Raw genomic sequence first — 12,004 nt, 5'->3', positions numbered from 1 at the left:
GAGAGCGCTAGGTGCAGTGCTTTATGAGAGCGCTGGGTGCAGTGCTTCATGAGAGCGATAGGTGCAGTGCTTTATGAGAGTTCTAGGTGCAGTGCTTTATGAGAGCGCTAGGTGCAGTGCTTTATGAGAGCGCTGGGTGCAGTGCTTTATGAGAGCGCTGGGTGCAGTGCTTTATGAGAGCTCTAGGTGCAGTGCTTTATGAGCGCGCTAGATGCAGTGCTTTATGAGAGCTCTAGGTGCAGTGCTTTATGAGAGCTATAGGTGCAGTGCTTTATGAGAGTTCTAGGTGCAGTGCTTTATGAGAGCGCTAGGTGCAGTGCTTTATGAGAGCGCTGGGTGCAGTGCTTCATGAGAGCGATAGGTGCAGTGCTTTATGAGAGTTCTAGGTGCAGTGCTTTATGAGAGCGCTGGGTGCAGTGCTTTATGAGAGCGCTGGGTGCAGTGCTTTATGAGAGCGCTGGGTGCAGTGCTTTATGAGAGCTCTAGGTGCAGTGCTTTATGAGAGCGCTAGGTGCAGTGCTTTGAGAACGCTAGGTGCAGTGCTTTATGAGAGCTCTCGGTGCAGTGCTTTATGAGAGTGCTAGGTGCTGTGCTTTGAGAGCTCTTGGTGCAGTGCTTTATGAGAGCGCTAGGTGCAGTGCTTTATGAGAGCGCTAGGTGCAGTGCTTTGAGAGCTCTAGGTGCAGTGCTTTATGAGAGCTCTAGGTGCAGTGCTTTGAGAACGCTAGGTGCAGTGCTTTGAGAGCTCTTGGTGCAGTGCTTTGAGAGCTCTTGGTGCAGTGCTTTATGGGAGCTCTAGGTGCAGTGCTTTATGAGAGCGCTAGATGCAGTGCTTTATGAGAGCGATAGGTGCAGTGCTTTATGAGAGCGCTAGGTGCAGTGCTTTATGAGAGCTCTAGGTGCAGTGCTTTATGAGAGCGCTAGGTGCAGTGCTTTATGAGAGCGCTAGGTGCAGTGCTTTATGAGAGCGATAGGTGCAGTGCTTTATGAGAGCGCTAGGTGCAGTGCTTTATGAGAGCGATAGGTGCAGTGCTTTATGAGAGCGCTAGGTGCAGTTCTTTATGAGAGCTCTTGGTGCAGTGCTTTATGAGAGCTCTTGGTGCAGTGCTTTATGAGAGCTCTTGGTGCAGTGCTTTATGAGAGCTCTAGGTGCAGTGCTTTATGAGAGCTCTTGGTGCAGTGCTTTGAGAGCTCTAGGTGCAGTGCTTTATGAGAGCGCTAGGTGCAGTGCTTTATGAGAGCGCTAGGTGCAGTGCTTTATGAGAGCGCTAGGTGCAGTGCTTTGAGAGCGCTAGGTGCAGTGCTTTATGAGAGCGATAGGTGCAGTGCTATGAGAGCGATAGGTGCAGTGCTTTATGAGAGCGCTAGGTGCAGTGCTTTATGAGAGCGCTAGGTGCAGTGCTTTATGAGAGCTCTAGGTGCAGTGCTTTATGAGAGCTCTAGGTGCAGTGCTTTGAGAGCTCTTGGTGCAGTGCTTTGAGAGCTCTTGGTGCAGTGCTTTGAGAGCGCTAGGTGCAGTGCTTTATGAGAGCGCTAGGTGCAGTGCTTTATGAGAGCGCTAGGTGCAGTGCTTTATGAGAGCTCTAGGTGCAGTGCTTTATGAGAGCACTAGGTGCAGTGCTTTATGAGAGCTCTAGGTGCAGTGCTTTGAGAGCTCTTGGTGCAGTGCTTTGAGAACGCTAGGTGCAGTGCTTTATGAGAGCTCTTGGTGCAGTGCTTTATGAGAGCGCTAGGTGCAGTGCTTTATGAGAGCGCTAGGTGCAGTGCTTTATGAGAGCTCTAGGTGCAGTGCTTTATGAGAGCTCTAGGTGCAGTGCTTTGAGAGCTCTTGGTGCAGTGCTTTATGAGAGTTCTAGGTGCAGTGCTTTATGAGAGCGCTAGGTGCAGTGCTTTGAGAACGCTAGGTGCAGTGCTTTATGAGAGCTCTTGGTGCAGTGCTTTATGAGAGCTCTAGGTGCAGTGCTTTATGAGAGCTCTAGGTGCAGTGCTTTATGAGAGCTCTAGGTGCAGTGCTTTATGAGAGCGCTAGGTGCAGGGCTTTATGAGAGCTCTAGGTGCAGTGCTTTATGAGAGCTCTTGGTGCAGTGCTTTATGAGAGCTCTAGGTGCAGTGCTTTGAGAGCTCTTGGTGCAGTGCTTTATGAGAGCGCTAGGTGCAGTGCTTTGAGAGCGCTAGGTGCAGTGCTTTATGAGAGCTCTAGGTGCAGTGCTTTATGAGAGCTCTAGGTGCAGTGCTTTATGAGAGCTCTAGGTGCAGTGCTTTGAGAACGCTAGGTGCAGTGCTTTGAGAGCTCTTGGTGCAGTGCTTTATGGGAGCTCTAGGTGCAGTGCTTTATGAGAGCGCTAGATGCAGTGCTTTATGAGAGCTCTAGGTGCAGTGCTTTATGAGAGCGCTAGGTGCAGTGCTTTATGAGAGCTCTAGGTGCAGTCCTTTATGAGAGCTCTAGGTGCAGTGCTTTATGAGAGCTCTTGGTGCAGTGCTTTATGAGAGCTCTTGGTGCAGTGCTTTATGAGAGCGATAGGTGCAGTGCTTTACGAGAGCGCTGGGTGCAGTGCTTTACGAGAGCTCTTGGTGCAGTGCTTTATGAGAGCTCTTGGTGCAGTGCTTTATGAGAGCTCTTGGTGCAGTGCTTTATGAGAGCTCTAGGTGCAGTGCTTTATGAGAGCGCTAGGTGCAGTGCTTTATGAGAGCGCTAGGTGCAGTGCTTTATGAGAGCGCTAGGTGAAGTGCTTTATGAGAGCGCTAGGTGCAGTGCTTTGAGAGCGCTAGGTGCAGTGCTTTATGAGAGCGCTAGGTGCAGTGCTTTGAGAGCGCTAGGTGCAGTGCTTTATGGGAGCGATAGGTGCAGTGCTTTATGAGAGCGCTAGGTGCAGTGCTTTATGAGAGCGCTAGGTGCAGTGCTTTATGGGAGCTCTGGGTGCAGTGCTTTATGAGAGCGCTAGGTGCAGTGCTTTATGAGAGCGCTAGGTGCAGTGCTTTATGAGAGCTCTTGGTGCAGTGCTTTATGAGAGTTCTAGGTGCAGTGCTTTATGAGAGCGCTAGGTGCAGTGCTTTGAGAGCGATAGGTGCAGTGCTTTATGAGAGCTCTTGGTGCAGTGCTTTATGAGAGCGCTGGGTGCAGTGCTTTATGAGAGCGCTGGGTGCAGTGCTTTATGAGAGCGCTAGGTGCAGTGCTTTATGAGAGCGCTAGGTGCAGTGCTTTATGAGAGCGATAGGTGCAGTGCTTTATGAGAGCGCTAGGTGCAGTGCTTTATGAGAGCTCTTGGTGCAGTGCTTTATGAGAGTTCTAGGTGCAGTGCTTTATGAGAGCGCTAGGTGCAGTGCTTTGAGAGCGATAGGTGCAGTGCTTTATGAGAGCTCTTGGTGCAGTGCTTTATGAGAGCTCTTGGTGCAGTGCTTTATGAGAGCTCTAGGTGCAGTGCTTTATGAGAGCTCTTGGTGCAGTGCTTTATGAGAGTTCTAGGTGCAGTGCTTTATGAGAGCGCTAGGTGCAGTGCTTTGAGAGCGATAGGTGCAGTGCTTTATGAGAGCTCCTGGTGCAGTGCTTTATGAGAGCGCTGGGTGCAGTGCTTTATGAGAGCGCTGGGTGCAGTGCTTTATGAGAGCGCTAGGTGCAGTGCTTTATGAGAGCGCTAGGTGCAGTGCTTTATGAGAGCGCTAGGTGCAGTGCTTTATGAGAGCGATAGGTGCAGTGCTTTATGAGAGCGCTAGGTGCAGTGCTTTATGAGAGCTCTGGGTGCAGTGCTTTATGAGAGCGCTGGGTGCAGTGCTTTATGAGAGCGCTGGGTGCAGTGCTTTATGAGAGCGCTGGGTGCAGTGCTTTGAGAGCGCTAGGTGCAGTGCTTTGAGAGCGATAGGTGCAGTACATTATGAGAGCTCTTGGTGCAGTGCTTTATGAGAGCGCTGGGTGCAGTGCTTTATGAGAGCGCTAGGTGCAGTGCTTTATGAGAGCTCTAGGTGCAGTGCTTTATGAGAGCGCTAGGTGCAGTGCTTTATGAGAGCTCTGGGTGCAGTGCTTTATGAGAGCGCTGGGTGCAGTGCTTTATGAGAGCGCTGGGTGCAGTGCTTTATGAGAGCGCAAGGTGCAGTGCTTTGAGAGCGCTAGGTGCAGTGCTTTGAGAGCGATAGGTGCAGTGCTTTATGAGAGCTCTAGGTGCAGTGCTTTATGAGAGCTCTTGGTGCAGTGCTTTATGAGATTTCTAGGTGCAGTGCTTTATGAGAGCGCTAGGTGCAGTGCTTTGAGAGCGATAGGTGCAGTGCTTTATGAGAGCTCTTGGTGCAGTGCTTTATGAGAGCGCTGGGTGCAGTGCTTTATGAGAGCGCTGGGTGCAGTGCTTTATGAGAGCGCTAGGTGCAGTGCTTTATGAGAGCGCTAGGTGCAGTGCTTTATGAGAGCGCTAGGTGCAGTGCTTTATGAGAGCGATAGGTGCAGTGCTTTATGAGAGCGCTGGGTGCAGTGCTTTATGAGAGCGCTGGGTGCAGTGCTTTATGAGAGCTCTGGGTGCAGTGCTTTATGAGAGCGCTGGGTGCAGTGCTTTATGAGAGCGCTAGGTGCAGTGCTTTATGAGAGCGCTGGGTGCAGTGCTTTATGAGAGCGCTGGGTGCAGTGCTTTATGAGAGCGCTAGGTGCAGTGCTTTGAGAGCTCTAGGTGCAGTGCTTTATGAGAGCTCTAGGTGCAGTGCTTTATGAGAGCGCTGGGTGCAGTGCTTTATGAGAGCGATAGGTGCAGTGCTTTGAGAGCGCTAGGTGCAGTGCTTTATGAGCGCTCTTGGTGCAGTGCTTTATGAGCACGCTAGGTGCAGTGCTTTATGAGAGTTCTAGGTGCAGTCCTTTATGAGAGCGCTAGGTGCAGTGCTTTGAGAGCGCTAGGGCCAGTTCTTTTGAGAGCGCTAGGTGCAGTGCTTCATGAAAGTTCTAGGTGCAGTGCTTTATGAGAGCGCTAGATGCAGTGCTATGAGAGCGCTAGGTGCAGTGCTTTATGAGAGCGCTAGGTGCAGTGCTTTATGAGAGCGCTAGGTGCAGTGCTTTATGAGAGCTCTAGGTGCAGTGCTTTGAGAGCTCTGGGTGCAGTGCTTTATGAGAGCGCTAGGTGCAGTGCGTTATGAGAGCGCTAGGTGCAGTGCTTTATGAGAGCGATAGGTGCAGTGCTTTATGAGAGCGCTAGGTGCAGTGCTTTATGAGAGCGCTAGGTGCAGTGCTTTATGAGAGCTCTAGGTGCAGTGCTTTATGAGAGCGCTAGGTGCAGTGCTTTATGAGAGCTCGTGGTGCAGTTCTTGATGAGAGCTCTAGATGCAGTGCTTTATGAGAGCGCTAGGTGCAGTGCTTTATGAGAGCGCTAGGTGCAGTGCTTTATGAGAGCGCTAGGTGCAGTGCTTTATGAGAGCTCGTGGTGCAGTTCTTGATGAGAGCTCTAGATGCAGTGCTTTATGAGAGCGCTAGGTGCAGTGCTTTATGAGAGCGCTAGGTGCAGTGCTATGAGAGCGCTAGGTGCAGTGCTTTATGAGAGCGCTAGGTGCAGTGCTTTATGAGAGTTCTAGGTGCAGTGCTTTATGAGAGCTCTAGGTGCAGTGCTTTATGAGAGCGCTCGGTGCAGTGCTTTATTAGAGCTCTAGGTGCAGTGCTTTATGAGAGCGCTAGGTGCAGTGCTTTATGAGAGCGCTAGGTGCAGTGCTTTATGAGAGCGCTAGGTGCAGTGCTTTATGAGATCGCTAGGTGCAGTGCTTTATGAGAGCGCTAGGTGCAGTTCTTTATGAGAGCTCTAGATGCAGTCCTTTATGAGAGCGCTAGGTGCAGTGCTTTATGAGAGCGCTAGGTGCAGTGCTTTATGAGATCGCTAGGTGCAGTTCTTTATGAGAGCTCTAGATGCAGTCTTTTATGAGAGCACTAGGTGCAGTGCTATGAGAGCACTAGGTGCAGTGCTATGAGAGCACTAGGTGCAGTGCTTTGAGAGCACTAGGTGCAGTGCTTTATGAGAGTTCTAGGTGCAGTGCTTTATGAGAGCTCTAGGTGCAGTGCTTTATGAGAGCGCTAGGTGCAGTGCTTTATGAGATCGCTAGGTGCAGTTCTTTATGAGAGCTCTAGATGCAGTCTTTTATGAGAGCACTAGGTGCAGTGCTATGAGAGCACTAGGTGCAGTGCTATGAGAGCACTAGGTGCAGTGCTTTGAGAGCACTAGGTGCAGTGCTTTATGAGAGTTCTAGGTGCAGTGCTTTATGAGAGCTCTAGGTGCAGTGCTTTATGAGAGCGCTAGGTGCAGTGCTTTATTAGAGCTCTAGGTGCAGTGCTTTATGAGAGCGCTAGGTGCAGTGCTTTATGAGAGCGCTAGGTGCAGTGCTTTATGAGAGCGCTAGGTGCAGTGCTGTATTAGAGCTCTAGGTGCAGTGCTTTATGAGAGCGCTAGGTGCAGTGCTTTATGAGAGCTCTAGATGCAGTCCTTTACAAGAGCTCTAGGCGCAGTGCTTTATGAGAGCGCTAGGTGCAGTGCTTTATGAGAGCGCTAGGTGCAGTGCTTTATGAGAGCTATGGGTGCAGTGCTTTATGAGAGCGCTGGGTGCAGTGCTTTATGAGAGCGCTGGGTGCAGTGCTTTATGAGTGCGCTAGGTGCAGTGCTTTATGAGAGTGATAGGTGCAGTGCTTTATGAGAGCGCTAGGTGCAGTGCTTTATGAGAGCGCTGGGTGCAGTGCTTTATGAGAGCGATAGGTGCAGTGCTTTATGAGAGCTGTTGGTGCAGTGCTTTATGAGAGCGCTAGGTGCAGTGCTTCATGAGAGCGATAGGTGCAGTGCTTTATTAGAGCTCTAGGTGCAGTGCTTTATTAGAGCGCTAGGTGCAGTGCTATGAGAGCGCTAGGTGCAGTGCTGTATGAGAGCTCTTGGCGCAGTGCTTTATGAGAGCGCTAGGTGCAGTGCTTTATGAGAACGCTAGGTGCAGTGCTTTGAGAGCGCTAGGTGCAGTGCTTTGAGAGCGCTAGGGGCAGTGCTTTATGAGAGGGCTAGGTGCAGTGCTTTATGAGAGCGATGGGTGAAGTGCTTTATTAGAGCGCTGGGTGCAGTGCTTTATGAGAGCGCTGGGTGCAGTGCTTTATGAGAGCGATAGGTGCAGTGCTTTATGAGAGCTCTTGGTGCAGTGCTTTATGAGAGCGATAGGTGCAGTGCTTTGAGAGCGCTAGGTGCAGTGCTTTATGAGAGCGCTAGGTGCAGTGCTTTGAGAGCTCTAGGTGCAGTGCTTTGAGAGCGCTAGGTGCAGTGCTTTATGAGAGCGATAGGTGCAGTGCTTTATGAGAGCGATAGGTGCAGTGCTTTATGAGAGCTCTAGGTGCAGTGCTTTATGAGAGCTCTTGGTGCAGTGCTTTATGAGAGCGCTAGGTGCAGTGCTTTATGAGAGCGCTAGGTGCAGTGCTTTATGAGAGTTCTAGGTGCAGTGCTTTGAGAGCTCTAGGTGCAGTGCTTTATGAGAGCTCTTGGTGCAGTGCTTTATGAGAGCGCTAGGTGCCGTGCTTTATGAGAGCGCTGGGTGCAGTGCTTTATGAGAGCGCTGGGTGCAGTGCTTTATGAGAGCGCTGGGTGCAGTGCTTTGAGAGCTCTAGGTGCAGTGCTTTATGAGAGCTCTTGGTGCAGTGCTTTATGAGAGCGCTAGGTGCAGTGCTTTATGAGCGTTCTAGGTGCAGTGCTTTGAGAGCGCCAAGTGCAGTGCTTTATGAGAGCTCTTGGTGCAGTGCTTTGAGAGCGCTAGGTGCAGTGCTTTATGAGAGCTCTTGGTGCAGTGCTTTATGAGAGTTCTAGGTGCAGTGCTTTATGAGAGCTCTAGGTGCAGTGCTTCATGGGAGCGCTAGGTGCAGTGCTTTATGAGAGCGCTAGGTGCAGTGCTTTATGAGAGCGCTAGGTGCAGTGCTTTATGAGAGTTCTAGGTGCAGTGCTTTATGAGAGCTCTAGGTGCAGTGCTTTATTAGAGCTCTAGGTGCAGTGCTTTATTAGAGCTCTAGGTGCAGTGCTTTATGAGAGCGCTGGGTGCAGTGCTTTATGAGAGCGATAGGTGCAGTGCTTTATGAGAGCTCTTGGTGCAGTGCTTTATGAGAGCGCTAGGTGCAGTGCTTCATGAGAGCGATAGGTGCAGTGCTTTATTAGAGCTCTAGGTGCAGTGCTTTATTAGAGCGCTAGGTTCAGTGCTATGAGAGCGCTGGGTGCAGTGCTTCATGAGAGCGATAGGTGCAGTGCTTTATGAGAGCTCTAGGTGCAGTGCTGTATGAGAGCTCTTGGCGCAGTGCTTTATGAGAGCGCTAGGTGCAGTGCTTTATGAGAGCGCTAGGTGCAGTGCTTTGAGAACGCTAGGTGCAGTGCTTTATGAGAGCGCTAGGTGCAGTGCGTTGAGAGCGCTCGGGGCAATGCTTTATGAGAGCTCTAGGTGCAGTGCTTTATGAGAGCGATGGGTGCAGTGCTTTATTAGAGCGCTTGGTGCAGTGCTTTATGAGAGCGCTGGGTGCAGTGCTTTATGAGAGCGATAGGTGCAGTGCTTTATGAGAGCTCTAGGTGCAGTGCTTTATGAGAGCGCTAGGTGCAGTGCTTTATGAGAGCGATAGGTGCAGTGCTTCATGAGAGCGCTAGGTGCAGTGCTTTGAGAGCGCTGGGTGCAGTGCTTTATGAGAGCGCTGGGTGCAGTGCTTTATGAGAGCTCTTGGTGCAGTGCTTTATGAGAGCTTTAGGTGCAGTGCTTTATGAGAGCGCTAGGTGCAGTGATTTATGAGAGCACTAGGTGCAGTGCTTTATGAGAGCGCTAGGTGCAGTGCTTTATGAGAGCGATAGGTGCAGTGCTTTATGAGAGCTCTAGGTGCAGTGCTTTATGAGAGCGCTGGGTGCAGTGCTTTATGAGAGCGATAGGTGCAGTGCTTTATGAGAGCTCTAGGTGCAGTGCTTTATGAGAGCGCTAGGTGCAGTGCTTTATGAGAGCGATAGGTGCAGTGCTTCATGAGAGCGCTAGGTGCAGTGCTTTGAGAGCGCTGGGTGCAGTGCTTTATGAGAGCGCTGGGTGCAGTGCTTTATGAGAGCTCTTGGTGCAGTGCTTTATGAGAGCTTTAGGTGCAGTGCTTTATGAGAGCGCTAGGTGCAGTGATTTATGAGAGCACTAGGTGCAGTGCTTTATGAGCGCTGGGTGCAGTGATTTATGAGAGCGCTAGGTGCAGTGATTTATGAGAGCGCTAGTTGCAGTACTTTGAGTGCTAGGTGCAGTGCTTTATGAGAGTTCTAGGTGCAGTGCTTTATGAGAGTTCTAGGTGCAGTGCTTTATGAGAGCGCTAGGTGCAGTGCTTTATGAGAGCGCTAGTTGCAGTACTTTGAGAGTGCTAGGTGCAGTGCTTTATGAGAGCGCTAGTTGCAGTACTTTGAGAGTGCTAGGTGCAGTACTTTATGAGAGCGCTAGGTGCAGTGTTTTATGAGAGCGCTGGGTACAGTGCTGTCTAAGTCACCCAGGTGCTGCGTGGTCTGATAGGGCCAGATGCAGTGTAGCACGAGAGCGCCAGGCACAGCAGTGAAGCACTGCCATTCACACTGCAGTCTGAGAGGGACACAGGCCGCTCTTTCTGAGTCTGGTGCTTCTGAAACCAAAGACACTCCCATCTACAGCACCTTGTCACCTGCAGCTTGTTTCTGGCCTCACTCACCTCTCTCTTCCTTTGCAGATAGTAACTTGCGACTCTTTGTAAGCAGGGACGGAACCACCACCCTCAGCGGGACGCAGCTGGCGAACAGGTAAAACTTTAAAGGAATTTGTTTCTTCGTAATGGTGGGTAAGGGAGGGAGAGCTGATTGTGTCCTAAGTTAGGAGTTTGTCCTAAATTAGGAGTTTGTCCTACGTTAGGATTTTGTCTTAAGTTTGTCTTAAGTTTAACTTAAAACAAAATCCTAATTTAGGACTGTTAGAAATGGGATCTCTGGTTGGCAAAGGCTTGCGCCAAAACCAGGCAGAGACCACCACTCTACGTCAGGGCAAGGGAGTCACACGCCAAAATAACCCTTGCTCACCCCCTTGGTAACGTGACACGAGCAGTAAGGTTAATCCCGGAGGCTTTAAAAGTTAAGCAACAACACCCAAGGCCCACCACAAAGGAAACTCCACACAAGGTTATGTATAACAAGCACTGGCGTTGCCAATAGGTGACGATGAGGAAGACCAGGAGCTGTACACGAGCTGTCTGACGTCGGAAGTTGAGAACCATGAGGTCGGTGTCCGGTGGGAGCACCAACAAGCCTTGGCAGCTGCAAAAGGCGTGGAAAGCAAAGAAGCAGCAACGTTGGGACCTGCAAGGTCCAAAGGACTCACCATGAGCAGAAGAGTCAGGGCGGGCCCGAGCAAGCAGGGGAGCGCACTGAAGCAGGCGCAGACCCTCCAGAGGACCCACAGGCTGAAGGCACAGGAGCAGGAGAAGACCCTCCAGAGGACCCACAGGCTGGAGGCACAGGAGCAGGAGAAGACCCTCCAGAGGACCCACAGGCTGAAGGCACAGGAGTCACAAGAGGACCTTGAGCTGCTCACCAAGAAGGAAGGCCCACGGTGCAGAGGATGTGGTGCGGATGCTGTACTTGGCAGGAAGAGATGCTGAAGGCTGGAGCTTCTTGTGGCCCGAATATCTCTGGAGTGCAGAGCCAACAAGCCTTGAGCAAGTCATCGCGGTGCACAGAGTTTTAGTCCCAGCAGTTCCGCCGAGGTATACTGACCTCAAAATTGCAGAGAGGACAGGTCAGGCGTCGAGGGAGTTCCAGAACCACCACCTGTGTTGCTGAACCTTTCGAAGTCCGTGAGACGTCAGGAGCAGCACCGGTCAGCTTCGTTGTGGTGCCTGCAGATGCAGGGGAGTGACTCCATCACTTCAAGAGAGATTACTTCAGATGTCCTTGATTCCCACAGGTCTGGGGAAGATCTTGGAAGAAGAACAGACACAGATGATGAAGAGGACTTGGAGAACAGCGAGACCAGGAGCAGCGGGAGTCTGCCGTGATGCAGTGTCGGCTCCAGGCAAAGATCTGCGAAGTCCGAGAGCCTAGACGGTCGAAGAGGGACGCGGTTTCAGGCTTGAGTCTTGTCCCACAACACATCTGAGGATCCACCCACATGTAATCCCTTTAATACCCTAGGAAGGGGGTTAGGACAACTCAGGGGACCCTCCGAGAGGAGAGGCTGGACAGAGGGAAGGATACTCCCATGTCCTTTGTCCAATTTTGTGCCAGAGCGGGAGTGACGGTCTCCCTGAACGGACTCAAACTGGAGTATGCACGAAGGGCACCAAATGTGCCCTTCAAATCAGTCCGGTGGCGCTGGCGAGCGCCCCCACCCGAGCCCAGTACACCAGGTCCTGTCTGGGACGTGATCACACCTCCTTGTGACAGGAAAACGATTGTTCTTCCTTCCCCTGCTCGAGCTCGGTTCAGCAGCAGGGGGGCAGAATCGTGTCTGTGGTCGGCAGCGGCACCAGCTGAAAGGCTATCACCGGCAGTACAGTGGGGTACCCCAAGGGAGACCCCAGTACATGGGATCGTACTTCGAACACTGGTATTGGTGTTGGGGTATGATTACAATATGTTTGATACTAAACATGTCCGGGTTGGTGCAGCCGCTATATAGTTAGAGATCTCGTATTGACTGATGTCCACTATACGCATTAAAATGGCTCATCGCACTTACAAAGTCTGAAGAATTGACTCCGGGGTTTGTAGGGGTGACATAGTTTTTAAGTGTAGTGACCTCAGATATAAGAAAATGTATATCTGTCATAAGAGGTGTATGCACCAATTCACCCAGGCTGCAGTGGCAGGCCTGTTGTCATAGTTTGAGTGGACTCTGATGGGTGGCACAGTACATGCGCCAGTCATGGGACACCCCTGGTACACCAGTAGCCAATTGTGGATGTACAGGAGTACTTACGCAGTGACTGGGGTCCCGATTAACAGGATCCCAGTCAGACTAGTCAAATAAAACCATAATGACACCAGCAAAAAGTGGGGTAACCATGAAAGCA

The 12,004-nt window shown here is 51.2% G+C and overlaps 1 protein-coding gene across 2 annotated transcripts in view; it reads left to right on the top strand.

The window, feature by feature from the left end:
- The window catches only part of EEIG1 (estrogen-induced osteoclastogenesis regulator 1), a 379,290-nt gene that overhangs the window by 343,870 nt on the left and 23,416 nt on the right, over window positions 1–12,004 (top strand). For both annotated transcript variants that reach the window (XM_078646674.1, XM_078646675.1), the window contains one exon: window positions 9,671–9,740. In XM_078646674.1, the coding sequence (XP_078502800.1) occupies window positions 9,671–9,740 (70 nt within the window). The remainder of the gene's footprint in view (window positions 1–9,670; window positions 9,741–12,004) is intronic.

The sequence above is a fragment of the Lissotriton helveticus genome, chromosome 5_2 (assembly GCF_964261635.1).
Source record: "Lissotriton helveticus chromosome 5_2, aLisHel1.1, whole genome shotgun sequence".
NCBI classification, from domain to species: Eukaryota; Metazoa; Chordata; class Amphibia; order Caudata; family Salamandridae; genus Lissotriton; species Lissotriton helveticus.
Note: the sequence above shows the minus strand (reverse complement) of the source record. Positions and strands in the feature narration are given on the sequence as shown.